The following is a 20,089-nucleotide window of genomic DNA, read 5'->3' on the forward strand; positions in this document are numbered from 1 at the left end:
TGGCATTCACGTCGGGTCTCCAGCGTCCCTGTCTGCCGGGGAAAAGGACCTGAGCTACAGATGCTGGCATTTATTCCAATTTTTTTTACGAACGCACAGCCCCAGAGATCTGTTTTTCCTGTTGGCTTGTGTCTTACATTGCCTAGGTAACCTTATTTTTCAGTACATAGCATTTTTCAGAATAATGGTTTTCAAGGCAGGCTATTACAGTCCTGAAGTACAGTTATTAGTACTGATTGCTCCTTGTATGCAATGAATGGGGTGGAGTTTAACGGTTCTTAAATACTCTTGTGGGGGGTGCACACGGAACTGTTATGTATCACAAAATAACTTCAAGCCTTATCAGGCTCTAAGGTTTGGGATTTGCTTTTCTTCATTGCCTTCCTGTGGCAAGGGCTTCTTGGGAGGCCAGAAGTGATCAGTAATACTGTATATCTTAAGCAACCTAACTACTATTTACAGGTGAAAATACCTCTTCGTCTTAGTGTTTGTTTTCTAGACATATAAGGACTATGCAAGTATATGAGAGAAAAGTGAAATTTGACCACTGTTGTTATGTAAAATAATTGGTTTGCAAAAATTGCAGTGCTTTTTTTTTTTTTCCCCAAAGTTAAGCTGCATGTGTGGTTGTATGTCTTTTATCACTCCCTTTTACATTAGCTGTTCAATAACTTCCTGTAATATCAATATTGTCAGTGCTTTCTAAAAGGAAAGGTATTAGGGGACCAGCAGCACTTTTGTCCTTGGCCTAGCTTCTTGCTTGGTTTTTGAAACAGAAGGCCTTTTCTGAAACCCAAGTTCTGGATAATGTCATGGAAGTAAGTTCTAAATTTGTCAGTTGTGGTTTGAAATGCTAAGTTATCCAATTGTCTTTTGAAGCCAAGTACTAAAATGTGATCTGCAAACTGTACTTGCTTCTAGTGTGGAATGTCTCAAAGCAGGCCAGAAGGAGTTACAACTTCAGCTGTAATGCTGGTTAACATCGATTCTTTTGTAGGTTTGAAATTATACCAGCAAAATTACATTGTTGCCCTGGTTAGCAGGGTGACAAAGCACGTGCTTCTGTATTTCTAGGGGTCTATACCTGTGACAAAGGAAAATTCCAGTTTCTGCCTAACTCTTCAAAGAGATCATATCTTACCAAACACACATTGACCACAAACATCCCCTCGTTTGCCTGAGGTTTTCTTGTGCACTGAAGATCCTTCTCTCATGCAGCAGATCTACTGCAGCCCTTTGCAGTAAAGGTCATCTGAAGCAGGCAAACTGTCTGCTGCTTTTGCTTTGTGGCTTCAGTGGAAGCATGCATCTCAATTTCCCCTGTCTTTAAGCGCAGGCCCTGGGGCAAGTCTTCACAGTAAGAACTGTGGAAAAGTGATGCATGAAGGCTTGTGCTATTACTCCCAGATTCTCTTATGCAGTGGAACCACTTACTCCTTTCTCTCCATTCATATGATCTTGGACTTCCTTCAGAGGTGCTTGTTACATGGGAATCCAGAAGGTGAAATTTAGATTCTAAAAGCCAAGCTCTTTGGAGTGCCTGGACAAGAATTTAATTTCTAGGCAGAAGATCTATAATATTTGGCTGGGGACAAGTAAATATTTGTAGATTAATAGTATTCTGTTCAAATGTCTCAGAGTGGCAAATGCAGTGGTAAGTGAAATCTAGAAAAAGTCCAAGAACTTGCTACCTGTAAGAAACTGAAGCGTTATCAGGTGTTACATGAATGCCCAAGATTTAAATTTTATTCTAGGCTTTATGACTTCTATGGTAAGTGACTGAATGACAGTACTGTTTAGGTATTGGCTTTTCTTTATATCTGTTTATTTTTGGTTTGTGTAGCAGCACGTGGACATGCAGGACATTAACATTTTCCTTGAACTTCCTTCTGTATCTGTGGCAGGCCCTGGAATTCTTACAACAAGTTTTCCCACTGGACCAGAAAAAAAAAAAGGAAGGGTAGGGTTAAATTAAAACCACCTAAATTCCAGCATGCATTTACATGAAAACACTGGGATTTCTAGTATAGAAGATGGGTGGTTACTGAAAGCTCTCCACTAGCTCATTCAAGTGCATGGGAATAATCTTACAACCTTTCCAAATGCAAAGGGGATCAATATCTTAAGACTGCCAGTTCTTATTAAATAAAAGTGAAACTTTGTGTTGGAGTTTACTCATTCAATAACTTCAAAAAGTGGCTGATGTGTTCACTGCACATGCTAATACTGTTTTCATCGTATACTCGGAAGAAAATAATTCCTAGTCCTTTTTGGATCTTAATTTCTGCTTTCCCCTCCAGGGCAATGAAGGTGCTCCTTCCGTCCAGTTCTAAGAAGAGTAAGTTTTAACAACTGTTTTAAAAACCTGTCCACTGGACTCTTTAGCCTTCACCAGTCATGCTCTGAATTACTTTAACTTCAAGGTGAAAGAAAAGCAAAAGTGTCCCATGTATTTCTGGTTTTAATGGTTGTGGTTTTTTGGTTGGTTTTGTTTTTTCTTTTTTCCAAATTCTGTTTCCATTGTTGAAATGATGCATTGACTTTGCATTTTATTCTTGTGGACTTTGATATGAAGTCAGTGGTGTTTGTATTAAAGGTCTGATTTCCTCTTCCTCTCCTACCCCCTGTAAATAGGATGTCCATTTAGGAGTTTATAACACAAGAACATAAGCACCTCAGTGTTCAGTGGACTTTATTCCTACATTTATTTGAGGTAAGGAAGTATTTTCTCTGCCTGTACTAATGGCAGTCTCATGTACCTGTCAGCGCTGCACAAGTTTGAAAATCAGCAGAAAATAGGAACCTATATCTACTGAGTCCCAAATCTTATGTAGTAAGTCATCATTTAAAGAGGGACATACTACCACTTTTGCTACTCTAAAGGCTTACTGCACAAACAAAAATGTGATCCTACTGTTATACCTTTTGAGTGCCTTATTGCATGCTAGGATAAGGTTCTGATGTCAGTTCCTCAGCATATACTTGATGCAGTCCTGCTGATAGGAGATACAGGAAATGCAGCCAACCATCAGGCACGCAGGAGAAGGCAATCCTCTCTGATTTTGTCAGAGTGCATAGTGGAATGCTTCATGCACGACTGTAGTTAATTTTCTGTGCCCTTGTACAAATTGTTGTTGAAAACTACTCATTAGGTATGGGGCTTAAATAGGGCTTGTAAGCTTGCCTGTATCCAGCATTTGACTAGCACTGTTTGCTTAGGGTGTATGAGATATTAATGCCACCTGCTGGCTCAGAATTAGTGGAAATCTTGCTCTGCACCTGGAGGAAGTAGACAGTAAGGGAATACCTGATGAGTGTAGCATTTGTAAATCTTAAAATGTAGCATTAAGAAGTCCTGGTTTTAGTTTGCTCTTCTGGAGAGATGATAATTATTTCTGCAATTTTTTTTTCCCTTGCCAGAGATTAAGGGGAGGAGAGGGATTTAAATTTGTTTTGTTGTTTTGCCAACAGTCAGGACTTGGACTTTCTATTGCTTTATCATTTGACTAGAATTTTCCTTCTAATCCTACAGATATGAAGGACACATGTCTTCCCATTGTTTTTTCTCTAAGCTATTTCCCTTCCGATTTGTGTGTGATCGTAGTGGTTCTTGAGGGGGAAAGGGAGAGCAAAAAGTTATTTTGTGACCTAAAAGCCTTAGATATCCAAAAGATGCCCAGTGTATTGCTAATAGAGAGGTGTTTGAAATTACATCTTAATTGGGGTCTGGTTGTGGAAGATAAGGAAAGACTTCGTGCATCAAGGTATGCGTGAACTATATGATGAAAATAAACTTCTATAGACAGCTTCAAATTCTTATAATCCTAGCAGCAATTTTCAGTCACAGCATTCTTTCTTGGTGACTCTTGAATCCTACGCTTTTCCCAATTTATTCATTGAACTTTCTACTGCAAAAGAATAAGGATAAATAGTGAACTCTTGCATCCATTCCCTAATTAGCGTTGTCTTAATCTGCAGAACATGTTAGATTTTAAAATCATTTACATTTAGCACTTCTTGAAACTTGCAGTCTATGTATGCTTGCATTTTGTTGGTATAAACTCGCACAGGGTGATTCTGGTGTGTTGTAACCATGTATGCCAAGAAAGGTGGGAGAGGAAAAAGGTACTCCCGAGTTGAGAAATTCAAGATCTGCTGATGCCAGAAGAAAGCAGCAGAAGTCTTACTAGAAAAAATGTGGCACATTTCTCCCTGCTCTTAAATTCTCTCTTACTAATTTCATTTAATAAATAGGGACAACACTGGGTCATCCTTGTCTGGGGAAGGTTTAAATTCTGTGGAAGTGCTGATGTTCTATGATGCAACAGGAAAGAAATGTCTGTTACTCAGGGTTGTGTGGGGGTTGTGTTTTGCTTTGTTTTTTTTAAACTTACCCTCCGTTTGCAAGGTGTTCCTACAATTCATTACCTGTTCGTTTTTTGTTGTTTCTCAGATTTGTAAAGGAGCTTAGTGAAATTCTAGCATTAAAAGAACAGCCATAACACTTCTTTGATATTTGCTTATATCCCCAGAACACTGGAAGCATGCATAGGTATGATGTGTGTGTGTGTGTGTGGTTGAGAGAGTACATTACATATACTTTGCTTGTGACTGGCATAGCGTCAGACTTAGCCTTATTTAGAGGACAGGGTTGGATCAGAAGATATTGTGATAGTGCTTTCAACCTAAATTTTTCTATGATTTTGTAATGTTTCAGCTTCTATAAGAAAAATATTTTCTCCTGTGTCTCTATCTACATCCAAAACTTTATTTGTGGTCACTCTTCAAATGCTTTTTGAAAGGTTTAGTCATTGCCAGGTTTCCACTTGCAAAGTGAAAATGGCTAACAAAACTGGACTAGCTTTTAGGATTTTGCTATAAAAAGCATGTTAAAGCTGCTGCTTATGCTGAAAACACTTGCCAGTCTGCTTGTGATTTTGAGCCAGTACAAGGAGTGTGATCTATTATTTTTTTTTTCTTCCTCTCAAACCAATAAGCCCTAATCTTGTTGGTAAATAGGGCATCTGAGCGCTGTGCCTCAAACTTTCCTTTCCTAAAGTAGCTGTAGTCTACTACTGTTCATTCTTGGACTGTGATGCAACAGATGATGGTTAAACTGTCCTTTCTTCTTATGGTATGCTCTTCTGTATTCCAGCAGCATGGTGGCCATTGCTTCTTAAGAGTAGCTTGACTTGACTTGGCTTGAGGTGTCGACAGAGCGGAGGAGAAATTTTCAGTATGCTTTAAATAATTTTTTTCTTTAAGACAATTCAGTGTCAAGATGGACAAGATTCATCAGTCCTGTAACAGCGTAAAGTTCATCCATTAACAAATGGTATCATTTTCTTCCATGTATCTTGGGTCTGACTGGTATGTGTAAGATCTTGAAGTGTGTATTTAAGGTATTTTATCTTAATCATAAAGTTTTTCAATTGTGTAACACTCACAAATATATCAGCAAAGCATTTACTTTGAAGTGCAGCTGACACTTGAAACGAGTAATGCCAACAGATTTAAAAATTAAAAGATGATTTCAGTTTAAACAGACCTTCAGCTTTATAAGCATGCCAGTAAAATTGTGGTAGTTAGGAGGAAGCCTAAACTTAAAGCATAAAACTTTTAAAGTTTACTTTTATATCCTCAATAGAACTCCAAGTTACAGAAAACTGAAGGAAATTCTGTGAATGCCCTTGTAAATACTTTCCAATGAAAAGGTGATGGGTACCTTCCCACTTCTGTGGGGGGAAAGGACTGATTTAGGGGACCACCTGTGTACTCTTAAGGCTTACCAGCTTAGATATTCTTCTGTCTCTACAATGGATAATTCTTCAAAGTCTGCATCAGCATCCTGACTTCTGTGATTCAGTTTCCTGGAAGCTGAAGTCTTTCAAAGGGCTTCTTGCTTCATGCAGAGGTGTACTGCAAGCCAATACAGCCTTTGGTATATTTGCATATTGTTTGGTGTCCATTAGTTGGTTTCCACTTGGGTAGTGGTTGCAGTAGGAGACCAAGGTGACAGTGGTTAAGAATGATTAAAATCAGCTGCTGCCTTGGATACTTCTAACCAGCTTTCTTGAGATACTTTCAAACTCAATTCTACGCAGACCCTGCTCTTGTCTTTCCTCTGCCTCGAAAGGGTGCCAGAAACAAGAGCTTGGATTTCAGGCAAGTGTACCTGCTTGAAAAACACTAAGCTTAACAGTGATTAGTACAAGCCTTTGCGTATGTAAGCTTCCTACTAGTTTGCTTAGATATGGATTGTCACATGTTGCTTAATTTAAACTATCATATCTTTAACCAAGTTTTTCTTGGTGCTGAGAGTTGTGATGGTGAGGCAACATCTATTCTTGATGATGTGTTTTGTCCAAAGAGTCTCTTACGCTGCAGTCCTTTGCCATGTTTTTAGAGCTCTAAGTGAAATACGCATTTTTCAGTCTGTTTTAGCCCAGTGTTACTTACATTGCCTGGGAGGTGAGTAAATCATTGAGTTGATAGTTTGGCTTCTGTGTATGCTTTTTTCAGTAAGGTGCCTGCCACTTAAAGCAATGTGTTCCATATGTTTTATCACACCAAGTACATCATATATTAAAATTAGGTTATTGTATAATCTGTGTTTTGAATACAGGTTATTTTGAGGAGTTCTGAAATGCTTTGTGTTCAAATAACTGTGATCTAATTGTATATTACATGGAATATTACTATTTAAACCCTCAGTTTAGATACATGCATGAAATAGATATGCTTAGCTCTACATTATTTCAGCATATTGTTACACTCCCAGTATTCAGAGTCTTTGAACTTTTATCTATGCAATAAAAATTGCTTCGGTTGTTGCTTGGTCTTGGCTTTTGCAAAACGCTAAGGATGATACTGAGTACAAGAGCAATGTATAAAAAGGTAATTGGAGATTACTGTAGTCTGACTTGGTGGTGAAGATGAGTTTTCATCATAGTCATTTACAACAGACTTGATGTAACGCCTATCACAACACTGGAAGTTACTGTGCTTTGTCGACAGTAATTCAGTCTGTTTGCAGATAAATGTGAAATACTTCTGAACTGGTTCAGTGGGTTCTCTCCTTTGGCTCTTGTTGGCAGATTGAGGTGCTTTTTCATTTTTGTTTCTTTTAATGGAGAAGTGAAAGTTAGACATTGGAGGCTAAAGGTGAGAGCTTAAGACTTTACATAGTAACATAAACATACTTTGCCCCAGGACGTATTGTTCAGATGTTTATGTACCTATATGAATTTAAATGGGATTTGTTCCTTATCTCATGTTTATTTTTTAACAAATACTCTGTCCTGTGTTTTGCATACAAATTGAATAGTAATATGTATTCATTGCAGCAATTCTGCTATTTGATTTAGATTTGAAAATCTTTGCTTGAAGTACTTGAGTTTACATATCTGTAATACAAATGTTTATGGCTTTAAGTGACAGGCGTCTAGGTTTGATACCCAAACTAGTTTTTACATAATTTCAAAAGATGCCATGGCTACCTACTTACTAACTTGCAGTTGACAAACTGTGGAAGTAAAATCTGACTGTTACTATCATATCTCTGTCTCTTCATACCCTAGTCAATTGAAAGCTCTTCTGAGTGTAAAGATCACTGGACTGCCAAAATTGATCTCATCTACCCCATTAGTCTCTTATTTAAATATAGTTCCTGATATTCCTGTTGCTATTGATGTCTTTAATGCATATGTGTATTGAAGTGATATGTATAGGAGAAATATGATTAGATCCTACTGATTGCACTGGTTACTTGTAAAATTTCCTGGAGATAAGTTTCTTCCAATGGGTCTCAACCATCTTTTCTTTCAGAGGTGCCTTTTCAAAGCAAAAGAGAGCCAGGACACCTTTATGGGAGAGGAGACTGACAACATGGAAAACTTGTTCTGATTTTGAATAGGTGTGAAGCAGCAGTGCACTGCTTTGCAGAACTGCCTTAAATTAGGTTGAAATACCGATTTCTTTGGTTTTCCTAACACTTTAATTTTAGATCCCCCATCAACTAATCCTTCTATTCCTTCAAGTCATAGTCTGAGGTAGAACTATATTCTGTTATGCATGAGTAAGCTGTACAATGAACAGCTGGAACTTAAGCACAAATGGATTTTATTTTTTTTTTTACGCAAACAGTAATTGGAGTATGTCTTTCCAAGAATAGCCTTTTCTGGAGGAAAGTAGGGACAGGTGATACTCGGGATCAATAAATGAAAAAAAAATGTAGCTTGCTGTTAGAATAAAGACAGGGCAATTCTTTATAGTATGTAAACACGCAACGTGACAAACAAAATATATAAGTAGTCTCACTGATGTAGCATTACTGAAATGGTTTCTTTTAAGAGGTGATCTACTGCCCAGTCATTGACTGATGTGTGGATCAGTAAATGTCGTGATACAACTCAGTTCTGTTACTTGGATTTTTTTAACCTTTTTTTATACAGTTGCCTTTTAGTCCATCTTTATGTCTGTAGCAGATGAACCAAATTCTAGCTTTCACAACTTTTATGTCTAACCTACATACACGTGGCACTCCTAGCTATTTCAAACGTGTAGTTGGTGTAACAAAAATTATTATTGTGATTGTATGAGAAACGATTGTCTTCACGGTCCGCCAGCTAGACCTATGAAAATAGGGCTTGAAATTCTAGTATATGCAATAAATACTTGTGTTCACCATTGAACTAATTAGATTCTGTGTCGTGCCTGGTCTTGAATAGGTTTAAGATCACATCTTCATTCTGCTGCTTCTTTTTAAAAAAACAGGCCATTTGTTTTGCCTTCACTCTCTTCCCAACTTTGTCTTCATTGTCTCCTGTATCATTTACTGTTTCATTCCTGGTTTTCTGCCATTGTTCCCTGTTCTTAATTTTCATATAATTCTTCCAAGTTGCATAGCTGGAGAACTTAATTCATCAAGGAGGAAACAAAGATATCTAAAAACTGAATGTTTCTGGATGCAACCTGCTATTGGATGAAGCCTCAGAGAAGGCACCATACACTCAGCTGTTACAAGTAGTATTCAGTCTCTGGGCTTACCAAACTTACCTTGTACTTCAGGTGGACTATGTCTTGACTAGTCATGTCTTTATGTATTGACACATCGTTTACAGCAATTGTGTCTTCAATTGCTCTTACATAACTGGCAGTAGATGATATCTGTGAATGTTCTCTAATTCTACAATTCATTAATTTATAGGTAGACAGGGGTGGGAGATTCTAGTTCATTTGTTAAAACTACCTTTTGTGAGACAGACTTCAGCTTCAGAGTTTCAGTCTGGATTGGTTTTGTGTCTTACTAAAGCAGGTTTGCATCTTGGATAAAAATTCCACTTTGGCTGTCCTGTTCTTCAGCTGTTTGGCCTGTGTGTTATGCGGATGCTTGAAGGAAAGGATAGTCTAAGGTGCAGTATTAATCTGTGATGCCTTTATGCTATCAGTCATTTGCTGAGCTTTCTGTTAGGCTCTCTCATGCGTTTGGAGTGCTAATGGTGCTGGCTTTGCTTGTGAGGCAGTAGAATGAAAATCTGGGAAAAGAGATATGAAGTACTTAGATGGGATCCTTCTGGAAAACTTCCATGCAGTCCTCTTCAGCCACTTCTTCCCTGCTCGCCACTAATAATGCTTAATTTCCTAACATGGGGTCAGCATAAGTGTCCTCTAGAAGAAAGGCTTGTGCATTGGACTATGGAAATGTCTTGTGACAGGCTAGGAAATACAGCTCCTGAGACAGTGAAGAGTTGTAAGTGATGATGCTCTGCATGGCTTTTGCCCATTTGATATCACACTCCTGTCCAGTTCTGCTCTTGTGGTGTTTGGCTGGGATTGAAATTTGCACAGCAGAGATCTTACCCTGTCTTGTTCTCAACTCTTACAGTAAATTAACTTTTTTCCCAAATCCTGTAATCTTTACCAGGTGGTGAAAGATGGGATCTGGATCTTAGTGCTCTTAAATAAGCTGAAGTTCTTGATGCAAGTAACACTAAAAATATTGCTAATTTAATTTTTATCAGCTGATAGTTTATTTTAAAGCCCTACTTGGAATTGAATAATTTACTCGTAGTCCTTAGTGGAAGAAGTGTTCATGGAAAAGCAACTTCTTTACACTTGGTGTGACTTCAGGGAACCTAAAACTCGGTTATGAGCGAGTCCCTTGTGGTTTAATGCCAGACTGTAGGCTGGAAAAATGCCTGTATCAGCTGCTAAATGTTTATAATTCACTGTAGCCTTCAGTACTGCAATAGTCTGCATTTAGTTATGCTGCTCATTTCTGGACGGACACGTGGAATTTAACTGGAGTGGGTCCAAACCTCAGAAACGAACTTTTGTGGGCTGGTGGCATGTTTTTTACAATAAGAGTGGTAAAACACTGGAACAGGTTGCCCAGAGAGGTAGTGGAGGCCCCATCCCTGGAAACATTCAAGGCCAGGTTGGATGGGGCTCTGAGCAATCTGATCTAGTTAGCAGTGTCCCTGCTCACTGCAGGGGGGTTGGACTAGATGACCACTAGTGGTCCCTTCCAACCCTAAACATTCTATGATTCTATGATTCTAAAGAACACTCATCAGCCCATGGATAAGGACAGCGCTGCCTACCTGGGCTCCTGCCTCTGACTGCAGGGTTCAAGGGTATGAATGTAACAGCACCTTGGGTAGGGTAACAACAGTGCCCATGTTGATACTAAACAGCAAATTGTCACATACTCAACTTCCCCCCTTTTTTTACGATGACAGAGTTGTTTGTTTGCCCCTTGCTTAGGTTGTTTGCTGTTTCTGTTCTCTTTTTGTAATGAAGTGCAAAGTGGATGGATAATTTAATCTTGGATGGGTTGTTTGCTTCCATTGCAACTTTTTAAGTGTAAGAAGAGGCTTAACAGATAAGCAAAAGGACAAACAAGTGATGGCTTTTGTTGGTGACAGTGTAAAGAGTCTTCTAACACATATGATGTGTCTTTTCAAAAACAGTTTTGAAGAAATAAAGCCAGCATGTAGGCACTTGTATAAACTGTGTGTTTCTTACAGGAGTGCGAATGGAAAATAGACTGGTATTCAGCTTTTATCTTTAGTTGAGAGGCAACCATAGATTGTAAATAAATTTCGGTTCAATCAGTTAGGAGGATGTTGCAGTTGAGCAGCTGCTGTGCAACATGAACTAGCGTTAACCTGAGGACAAATCTTGGGTGCTTCATCCTTCTGCCGGGCAGGGTGTGGGGTGGGATAAACATAATGGTGTTTGTTTAGTGATTCAAAATGGATGATTTGGCGTTTGAATTGCAACCTTGTCTATCATGTTGCTACTGCATTTAAGGTCAAACTATTAAAATACCAAATAGTATAAGCCAAACGCTAGTGTGCGCATGAGAGCTGGAGTCAGGCGGAGCTCAAGAGCAATGAACAGCCTGGTGACAGCTCTGCGTAAGGCTGGTGCCTCAGCTGCTAGATTGTGGAGTGGAGAAGTTAAACCCGTGTTTATAATCCCTCCTGCCCTGTTCTGGGCATAGAGAGATACATTGTTGTAAAACAAATGTGTTTATCATTTCATTTCCTCTCAGGAGAAAGCAAGCATAATGCCTTGCAAACTGATAAAATGTTTCCCCTGGCACAAGCCTTGGTAGAAAGTACGGGTTACGTGTCAGGCCACGTGCTACTTCTGCTACTATAGGAAAGTTGAGCTAATGCCTGAGTCATACCGGGATTTTTCATTCACTTCTCTCAGAGCTGATCAGGGTGACAAGAAGTCCTGTGTTTGTCAGATGGGGCAACAGAGATCTAGAGCTGTCTGGAGAAAAGTAAGCAGAGGTTTAAAATACTGTTTGCTCACAGAACAGGGAGTAATGGTTGGTACTGCATGGAAATAAGGGTAGTTTTTCTGGAAGAAACTCAAACTAATAGGATCAGATCATAGAATTGTAGAATCGTAGGACAGTTTGGGTTGGAAGGGACTTTAAAGATCATGTAGTTCCAACCCTGCTGCCATGGGCAGGGACATCTTCCACTAGACCAGGTTGCTCAACGCCCTGTCCAACCTGGCTTTGAACACTTCCAGGGATGGGGCATCCGCAACTTCTCTGGGCAACCCATTCCAGTGCCTCACCACCCCTGCAGTGAAGAATTTCTTCCTTATATCTAATCTCAGTCTACCCTCTTTCCATTTAAAGCCATCACCCCTTGTCCTCTGGACCCGCTCCAACAGGCCCATGTCCTTCTCATGTTGGGGGCCCCAGGGCTGGACGCAGTACTCCAGGTGTGGCCTCACGAGAGTAGAATAGAGGGGGAGAATCGCTTCCCTCAACCTGCTGGTCAGGCTTCTTTTGATGCAGCCCAGGATGCGGTTGGCCTTCTGGGCTGTGAGTGTATATTGCTGGGTCATGTTGAGCTTCTCATCGACCAACACCCCAAGTCGTTCTCCTCAGGGCTGCTCTCAATCCATTCTCTGCCCAGCCTGTATTTGTGCTTGATCAAATGCTAATCTTTTGTGGATGAAGAAGGATTGTACTCTTTGTTCAAGTATTTATGCAGTCTGTATTTGCCTCAATTAAATCTGAAGCTTATTCAGCCTTTTGTGCTACACTGAAAATACTAGAATTTTGTAAAATTTACTGAAGATAAGTTGGTGTGGTGGTTTGACCCTGGCTTAGTATGGAAATTAATCTTGGGTAAATTTGGCATTGATGGGATGAATGCGTAGTTTGTATGCTTATAAGCATTTTCTAAAAGTACAAAGTTAATTTTTTCACTGCTCTCTCTAGGTGATATTTTTGGTTTCATTTTCAGGGCATGTTGTTGACGCAAGAGAAACTGGTAATAGCGAAGTTGTCTATTTCATGTTCTCCACTGACTTGGTTTATGTGTCTTGCTTTTTCAAAGCTTACCATAAGGCTAGACACGAAGCTTTAATTTTCCCAGGACTCATGTCTTTCAGATGCTGGCTACATAATGTGGACAGGTTTTCAAATGCTTTTTAATAAATGTAGCAAAAGATCCCTCAAAACATTTTTTTTTTTTCTTTTCTTTTTAAGGTTTGGACCTCATGGAATCCCTGTGACCATATTTCCTAAAAGGGAATACAAGGATAAACCTGAAGCCATGCAGCTCCAAAGTAAACCATTCCAAGATGAGGCACAGGTGAAGTGTGAATCTAATGCTGCAGTCCCTGATGACTCTTCTCTCACGCAGCCATCAGAACCTAGCATAGCTAAAAGCCTATGGACTTCTAAACCACCTCCTCTCTTTCATGAGGGAGCGCCATATCCTCCTCCTTTGTTTATCAGGGACACGTATAACCAGTCAATACCTCAGCCTCCGCCCCGGAAAATTAAGCGGCCCAAGCGTAAAATGTACAGGGAGGAACCCACTTCTATCATGAATGCTATCAAACTACGACCCCGGCAGGTCTTATGTGACAAGTGCAAAAACAGTGTTGTTGCAGAAAAAAAGGAAATAAAAAAAGGTGGCAATGCAAGTGACTCTTCAAAATATGAGGATAGTAAAAAACGAAGAAATGAGAGTGTGACTACTGTGAATAAAAAACTTAAGACTGACCATAAAGTGGATGGAAAAAGCCAAAATGAAAGCCAGAAAAGGAATGCTGTGGTCAAGGTCTCCAATATTGCCCACAGCAGAAGCAGAGTAGTTAAAGTTTCCGCACAAGCAAATACTTCTAAAGCGCAGTTAAATACAAAAAAAGTTCTCCAGAGCAAAAACATGGATCATGCAAAAGCTCGGGAAGTCTTGAAAATGGCCAAAGAAAAGGCACAAAAGAAGCAGAGTGCAACCTCCTCTTCCAAAAATGCACATTCAAAGGTCCACTTCACACGGCGTCTTCAGAACACCAGCTCAGGTTCCCTCCCACCCCGATTGCGTTTAAAGCCACAAAGGTATCGGAATGAAGAAAATGACTCTTCTCTCAAGACAGGACTTGAGAAAATACGGAGTGGCAAGATGGCAACTAAGCCCCAGTCTCGCTGCTCCTCCACCCGCTCAGCAGGTGAGGCCCCTTCAGAAAATCAGAGCCCCTCAGAAGGCCCTGAAGAGGCCAGCAGTGAGGTTCAGGACACAAGTGAAGTGCATGTAACTGTTGATCAGGATGAACACCAGACATTGGGCAAGAGAGGCAGCAAAAGCAATATAACGGTTTACATGACCCTTAATCAAAAGAAATCTGACTCTTCCAGTGCATCAGTTTGTAGTAGTGATAGCACAGATGATTTGAAATCTACCAACTCTGAGTGTAGCTCTACTGAAAGCTTTGATTTTCCTCCAGGCAGCATGCATGCACCTTCCTCCTCCTCCTCCTCTTCAAAGGAAGAGAAAAAGCTCAGTAATTCCTTGAAAACGGAAGTCTTTTCCAAAAACGTCTCTAAATGTGTCACACCAGATGGCAGGACCGTATGTGTAGGGGACATTGTTTGGGCCAAGATTTATGGCTTCCCTTGGTGGCCAGCCCGTATTCTTACCATAACTGTGAGCCGGAAAGATAATGGCCTTTTAGTTCGACAGGAGGCTCGTATCTCATGGTTTGGCTCCACAACAACATCTTTTCTTGCTCTTGCACAACTATCCCCCTTTTTAGAAAGCTTCCAGTTGCGCTTTAATAAGAAGAGAAAGGGTCTTTACCGCAAGGCCGTCACAGAGGCAGCTAAGGCTGCTAAGCAGCTGACTCCCGAAGTTCGGGCCCTGCTGACACAGTTTGAAACGTGAACATGGAAAGTAAGGTAGGCAAGAAATCTGGAGGCTCCACAAAACTCATAGCCTAGTTAGAGGACTACCATGAAGGACTTGCCAAGTCAGAAGTTGCACTCGGTTGACTGCTCTTTTTATACTAAAGTTGTTCCATTTGTAGCAGTTTCTTGACAGTTAAACAAATTGAACATGCAATCAAAATTAGCCTAAAGCAAGAACTTCAGTATTTTTCAAGTGAGAATTTTTTTTAAAGAAAAAAACCTCCTCAAACACCCAATGCATAGGAGCCATAGCCTCAGCTGAAAGGCAGCTTATTTGCAGGGAATTTTTTAGTAGTTTCTACCCAGTATATAACTAGTTGCTGTGTGGCAAAGGGTTAACACAAGGGATGAAAGTAGTAGCTGTGACTTTTTTTTTTTTTTTTTAGGTGGCCCATCAGGGAAGTGTAGAAATGTAAGCCTTGTCTAAATGGTCTTTACAGATTATTTTAAATAGTCTCTAATGTATTTATTCTGGCCAGCGCAAATTGGTTCAAAGCATGCTGAAACATCTTAAGGTGGCATGCCCCAATCCACATAGGCCAGTTTAAATGGCATTAGAAGACTTGCTGAAATTTTTAAAGGAAGAAGAATTCATGTAACTTAAAGACCAGATTAAATGGGGTTTTATCGTAGTGACCACTTAAACACTCAGCCTTTCTATGCACATGGGGGCACAAATATAACACTTCAGGGTCTGAGAAGCTGAGAGGGATGCCTGTAGCTCTAAGACAAAGCTGAGAAGTTGCTCAGTGTTTGGGATCAAGGGCTGTTAATGCTGCATAGGTGTGAATCATAACTTCTGGTCTTTCTTCCTGAAGAAATCTTTCAGGCCATTTGCCTGGAGGTTTAGATTAAGAGAGGCTTTGTTTTGAATGTGTAAATAATTGATTGCTGAAATTGGTCAGATTTTCTCCTGACTGGTTGTTCCTAAATTCTTAGGATACGTCCTAGTAAATTACACTTTGTGAATTGTCAGATGTGTAATTGTTGCATTTTGGATGTATCTAACTTCATTTTTTTTAATATTTCCGTTTAAGGTATCTGTTTGCAGGTCAGAAAATGAGAATATGTAATTGTGTAATGCTCTGAAATGTAAAAAAACAAACTGTAAATAAAATTGACTAAATCTGAATTATTTGTGTGTGTTTCTCAAAAAGCTTTGAAAAAAATCCAGGATGTTAGAGTACTTTATATGTACGCTGTATTTGGAGGACACCCTTTTAAAAAGTAAATTGTCCTTTTTCACGCATTCTTAAAGATAACTGCTTGATGTAAAGTACTATTGGTATACTTCAGTCTCAATTTTGAGATTAAGCAATTATCTGTCCCTTTTGTTTCAAAACTAGCTCTGTAGAGGGCTTTCTGTAAAGTTTAGCAAATTTCTCCCTTAATTAGATTTTGTTCCATACATTTGAATAAAGACTGTGGATAATGTCACTTATACAGTGGGGAAATGTTTTCAGTTTTCTCCATCTATCAAAACCTAATCAGGCCCACTCTCCACTGCTACTTCAGTTTTCTTGCATGTCTTTTGCTCAGTGTTGGGCCATTTTCATGCAACTGACTTTACTTTTTTTTTTTCCTTCTAGTTTTGGTCCTTATCTGACCATGTGAATTACTGTCTCTTCTCCAACCCACTCCTGTTTCAGCCTTGCAATGCCTTGTGAAGAATCTCTCGGCGTTCATCCCTAAGCAGTTTTCATCCTGTTTTTTCCATAATTGCCCATGTAGGCAATCGTGACAGATGGAAAAATTTAAGCTTAGACTGAAATTAGATTTTAAACAGACATGAAAATGGGGGTAAGGATTTAATCATCACACCCTTAAAATCTTTTAAACTTAAATTCACGTGTTCATGATACTGTCTGGTCTTACCAAAGCATTCAGTTTCTTTTTGCTTTTTTAAATTCTTCTGTTGTGCCCACAGAACTATTGGAAGTCTAAACAGTCAAAATACATGGCTGTTCAAATTTTCCTCAAGTTTACGGTCATCTGTTAGGTGCTAATTAAGCTTCTAAATATACCAGCTTTACTTTGGCATTCTAACAGTTACCAAAAAACCCACACTGGTCAATGCTTTTTGAACGTGATAAACACACAATAAATTTCATAATGTGGAAAAAAAAAATTGAAAAAGAAAATCCTGTTTCACTTCTATGTATTCTTTCCTGCAAACAGAAACAGTTACTTTATTTAAGTAAATAAGCCGTACTTTGTTATTAAAGCAGACTGCTTTTTGAAGTCAAGAACCCATACAACGTGGTATAGATGTCTACACTAGTTCCTTGAGGTTTATAAGCTCAAGCGAACTGGTTACAAGCTAGTTGTTTGAGCCAAGTAGTGGTGAAATCAATATTTACATTGTTAATTTAGCTTTAAAAGACCTGGAAGCTTTGTACTCTTATCTCTTAATTTATATAAAGTTAGAATAGCAGTAAAGCATACATAGTCAAAGTTTGCTCAGGTGTTCGCTGGTAAGATGAGAGAGCAACAAGTACGAGAGGGGTTTCTTTAGATTGTCTTATGTTCAAATGAACTGTTTATGAAAGGCGTTTGGAGTCTTAGTTTTGATTTGTAGTTGATCAGTCTTTTCAGAATTCTTTCCCAAGTTTTATAGTGAATGTGCATTATCACTTCAGACTTAACAGGTCTCAATAGACTTTTTTTTTTTTTTTTACAACACCATGTTACATTAGGTTGAAAATATCTTATCCATACTCGTCCATGATTTTCTTTCCACTCTGAAGTAGCTAACACTCTAGACATAACAGAGTTTACAGTGGAGAAAATGTTGGGCTTAACGTAAAGTCTGTTTACAGTAAGTAACCTTGGTTGTGGCGGTATAGATGTTGCGTGTAGATTAGCTTTGAAGACTTAGACAAAGCTTAGTGTAGTTTTAGCTATAAACTGCAAAAAACCCTCTACGCTTTATGTGCCTATCTGCTCCCAGCTATGCCTATGCTTTGAGTGTGGACCACTGTTGGTGCTGTTGGGCGTACATCTACCCTCTCTGGGTTAGCCTGATGGTTTAAATGACTTCTCGAATCACTCGTGGCAGGAGCGCGCCTGTGCAGTGCCAGCGGAGCGCATCTGTGTAATTAAGCTGTGCAACTGTTGCAAGCAGCCTGCGTCTTGAAAAGGCAAACATCAGTAGAAAGAGTGACTGGTAGTTTTCTATTGGCTTAATATAATACATTGCAAATGATGTCTTTTGGAATTAATGAAATTCCTCAGTGTAGTTGTTGAATATGTATGGTCTTTCAATTTAGGGGGGAAAAAGTGACAGGTGGTGATGAATTTCTAGTACAAGCCTACTTTTCCTTTGAAGATCTTTAGCTTAGTTAAAATGGTCTGGGGAAGTGTAGTTATTCCCAAACTTACAAAGATTTCCTTTAACAGGAGCTTTTGAAGGTGTGAGCGCTTCATGAGTGAAGCTAGAAGCAAATGTGAAATGCTTGTGTGTCTCTGAAGGGGAGTCTACAGGAAATTGAACAAATATTTGTTACTTTTCTAATCAGAGTTGTAATTTTATGTCAACACATAAATGAGATAATCACCTCTGATTATACGGTATTTTCTTTTAGACAGTGCTATCTTTAGTTTGAAACCTACATAACTAACAGCTACCTCACCAGGAGGGGGGTGTTTAGTGGGGGTAATTTAGGTCAACTGTGCAAGGCTGAGAAGACTTATTTTTTTCAGCATGTTACAAAATACTTTTTTTTTTTTTTTAAATAATTTCTAAATGTGATTAGGTTTAAGAAATAGCACATCAGTGGAAGTGAGGAGCGGGTAAGAGTTGCTTTTTGCATTGCTAGCCTTAGGTTTGTTTCTAGTTAACTCTCTTAAGTCCTGAAACTGATTTCAGTTCGTGGCTTCTATAAGCTCTTGCTAAAGTTGTCAGGGTAGAATAGGAACATGAATTTTGGAATATAAATCTTAGTAGCTAGTGCTCCGTAGCATTATCATCTGCCCTCATGCATGATTCTGCGAGGTACAGTGAAAAAACAGAGCTGCCTTGGCTGTGGAAAGGAGGCTGACAATCGGTGAAAGGCTATTTCAGTTCATCCCTTCCTTTGTAACTATACTAATAAATGCCTACAGGAATAAGCAAATTCAGTCAATGCTGTGGGGTCACTACACTAAGTTGTAGGTAAAGACTCTGAACTAGAACTTAAGTAGAGTGAGCTTGTGATTAAAAGGGCGGTAAGATGGCAGTATTTTGTGTCATAAGCCATTTGGTAAAAGTGTAGGTATACTCTTTAAAAAACTTGAAGGTGGTCTTACAGTACAGAGTTTATAGTGGTTAAAGGCTGAGGTGCTTTTTCCTTTTTCTGCTTATTTTCAGTTTACTTTTTAAGGGTATAAATAGGAAGGTCATAGCGAACCTGAAGGAAAAGAGAGGAACTTGGTGTATTGAGCTAGATGTGATACTGGAAGGAGAACGGAGTTGGCTGTTGGAGAATAATAATGTTACTCTGCAAGTTCAGTAGAAGGGAGTAGTGCTCTCATTTTAGAGAGCTTGTAGGAAAATTTTGGTGAAACATCATTGTCCCACAGTCAGCTGTTTGAGCTTCATCTGGAATCTTCTTCACGCTGGTGGAAATGGAGTGACTTCCTACAGGATTTGTGAGTTTAAGCTGTGCTTACATTATCTGTGTGTGTCTTTGGTTTTTTAGGATAGGATATAGTAGCAGACGTTGTGGGGATACAGACAGGCTATACTTGCAATAATACGGTAAAACTATCCCTATACATAAAAGAAATTACAAACAGCAAACAGAGATTTTGCATAACTAACTTCCTTGGAGCTTCTCCTGACATGACTGTAGTGATCGGAGACCATCCGTGCTTAACATGGGGACAGGTAGGGGCCTGTAACATTGAAAACTTTCGTGGTAGCTGTCAAGCTATCTAAAGATCTGTTAGATCCAAGCTTGTGACATGTGGATGTAAGTATTCAGTTTCAAATTATTCTCAATGTGTAATGGGAAGAATCTCTGTTTTGATACATGTCCTTAACAATTATGATGGCAAGTTCCTATTCAACATTTAAAATACCTCAACTACTGTTCTTTGTGACAACTTTGTATTTTAGTTTAAATAGTTCCCTCCTATGGTGTCATCCCGTTAGCGTATTTATAGAGTGTGGCCATTTAACTTGATAAAATAAGATCCCCTTGTAAGATGGCTTTTCTATTCCTGCTCATCTTACTGGCATTTCTATGCACCTGTTCTAGCCTGAACTCATCTTGCTCTGACAGCGGTGGCAAGAACTGGTTATGGTAATTTAGATGGGGTTTTGCAAAATTCTTATCGAACAGCAGTGATTCTTCCCTAAGTCAGAAATACCTCTGA

At 39.2% G+C, this 20,089-nt stretch overlaps 1 protein-coding gene across 4 annotated transcripts in view; it reads left to right on the forward strand.

Annotated features, from left to right (window-relative positions):
* The first annotated feature begins 2,756 nt into the window (after positions 1-2,756).
* The window catches only part of PWWP2A (PWWP domain containing 2A), a 28,309-nt gene continuing 10,976 nt past the window's right edge, over positions 2,757-20,089 (forward strand). The window contains exons 1-3 of one of the 4 annotated variants that reach the window (XM_035902504.1): positions 2,757-2,761; positions 6,409-6,414; positions 13,025-15,789. In XM_035902504.1, the coding sequence (XP_035758397.1) occupies positions 13,095-14,708 (1,614 nt within the window). In that variant the 5' untranslated portion in view covers positions 2,757-2,761; positions 6,409-6,414; positions 13,025-13,094 and the 3' untranslated portion in view covers positions 14,709-15,789. Of the gene's footprint in view, positions 2,762-6,408; positions 6,415-13,024; positions 15,790-16,320; positions 16,500-20,089 lie in introns of those variants that run through there. The other 3 variants (XM_035902505.1, XM_035902503.1, XM_035902506.1) reach the window with 3 other exon arrangements.

Source organism: Egretta garzetta, unplaced genomic scaffold, assembly GCF_000687185.1.
Source record: "Egretta garzetta isolate BGI_Z169 unplaced genomic scaffold, ASM68718v1 scaffold209, whole genome shotgun sequence".
Lineage (NCBI taxonomy): Eukaryota > Metazoa > Chordata > Aves > Pelecaniformes > Ardeidae > Egretta > Egretta garzetta.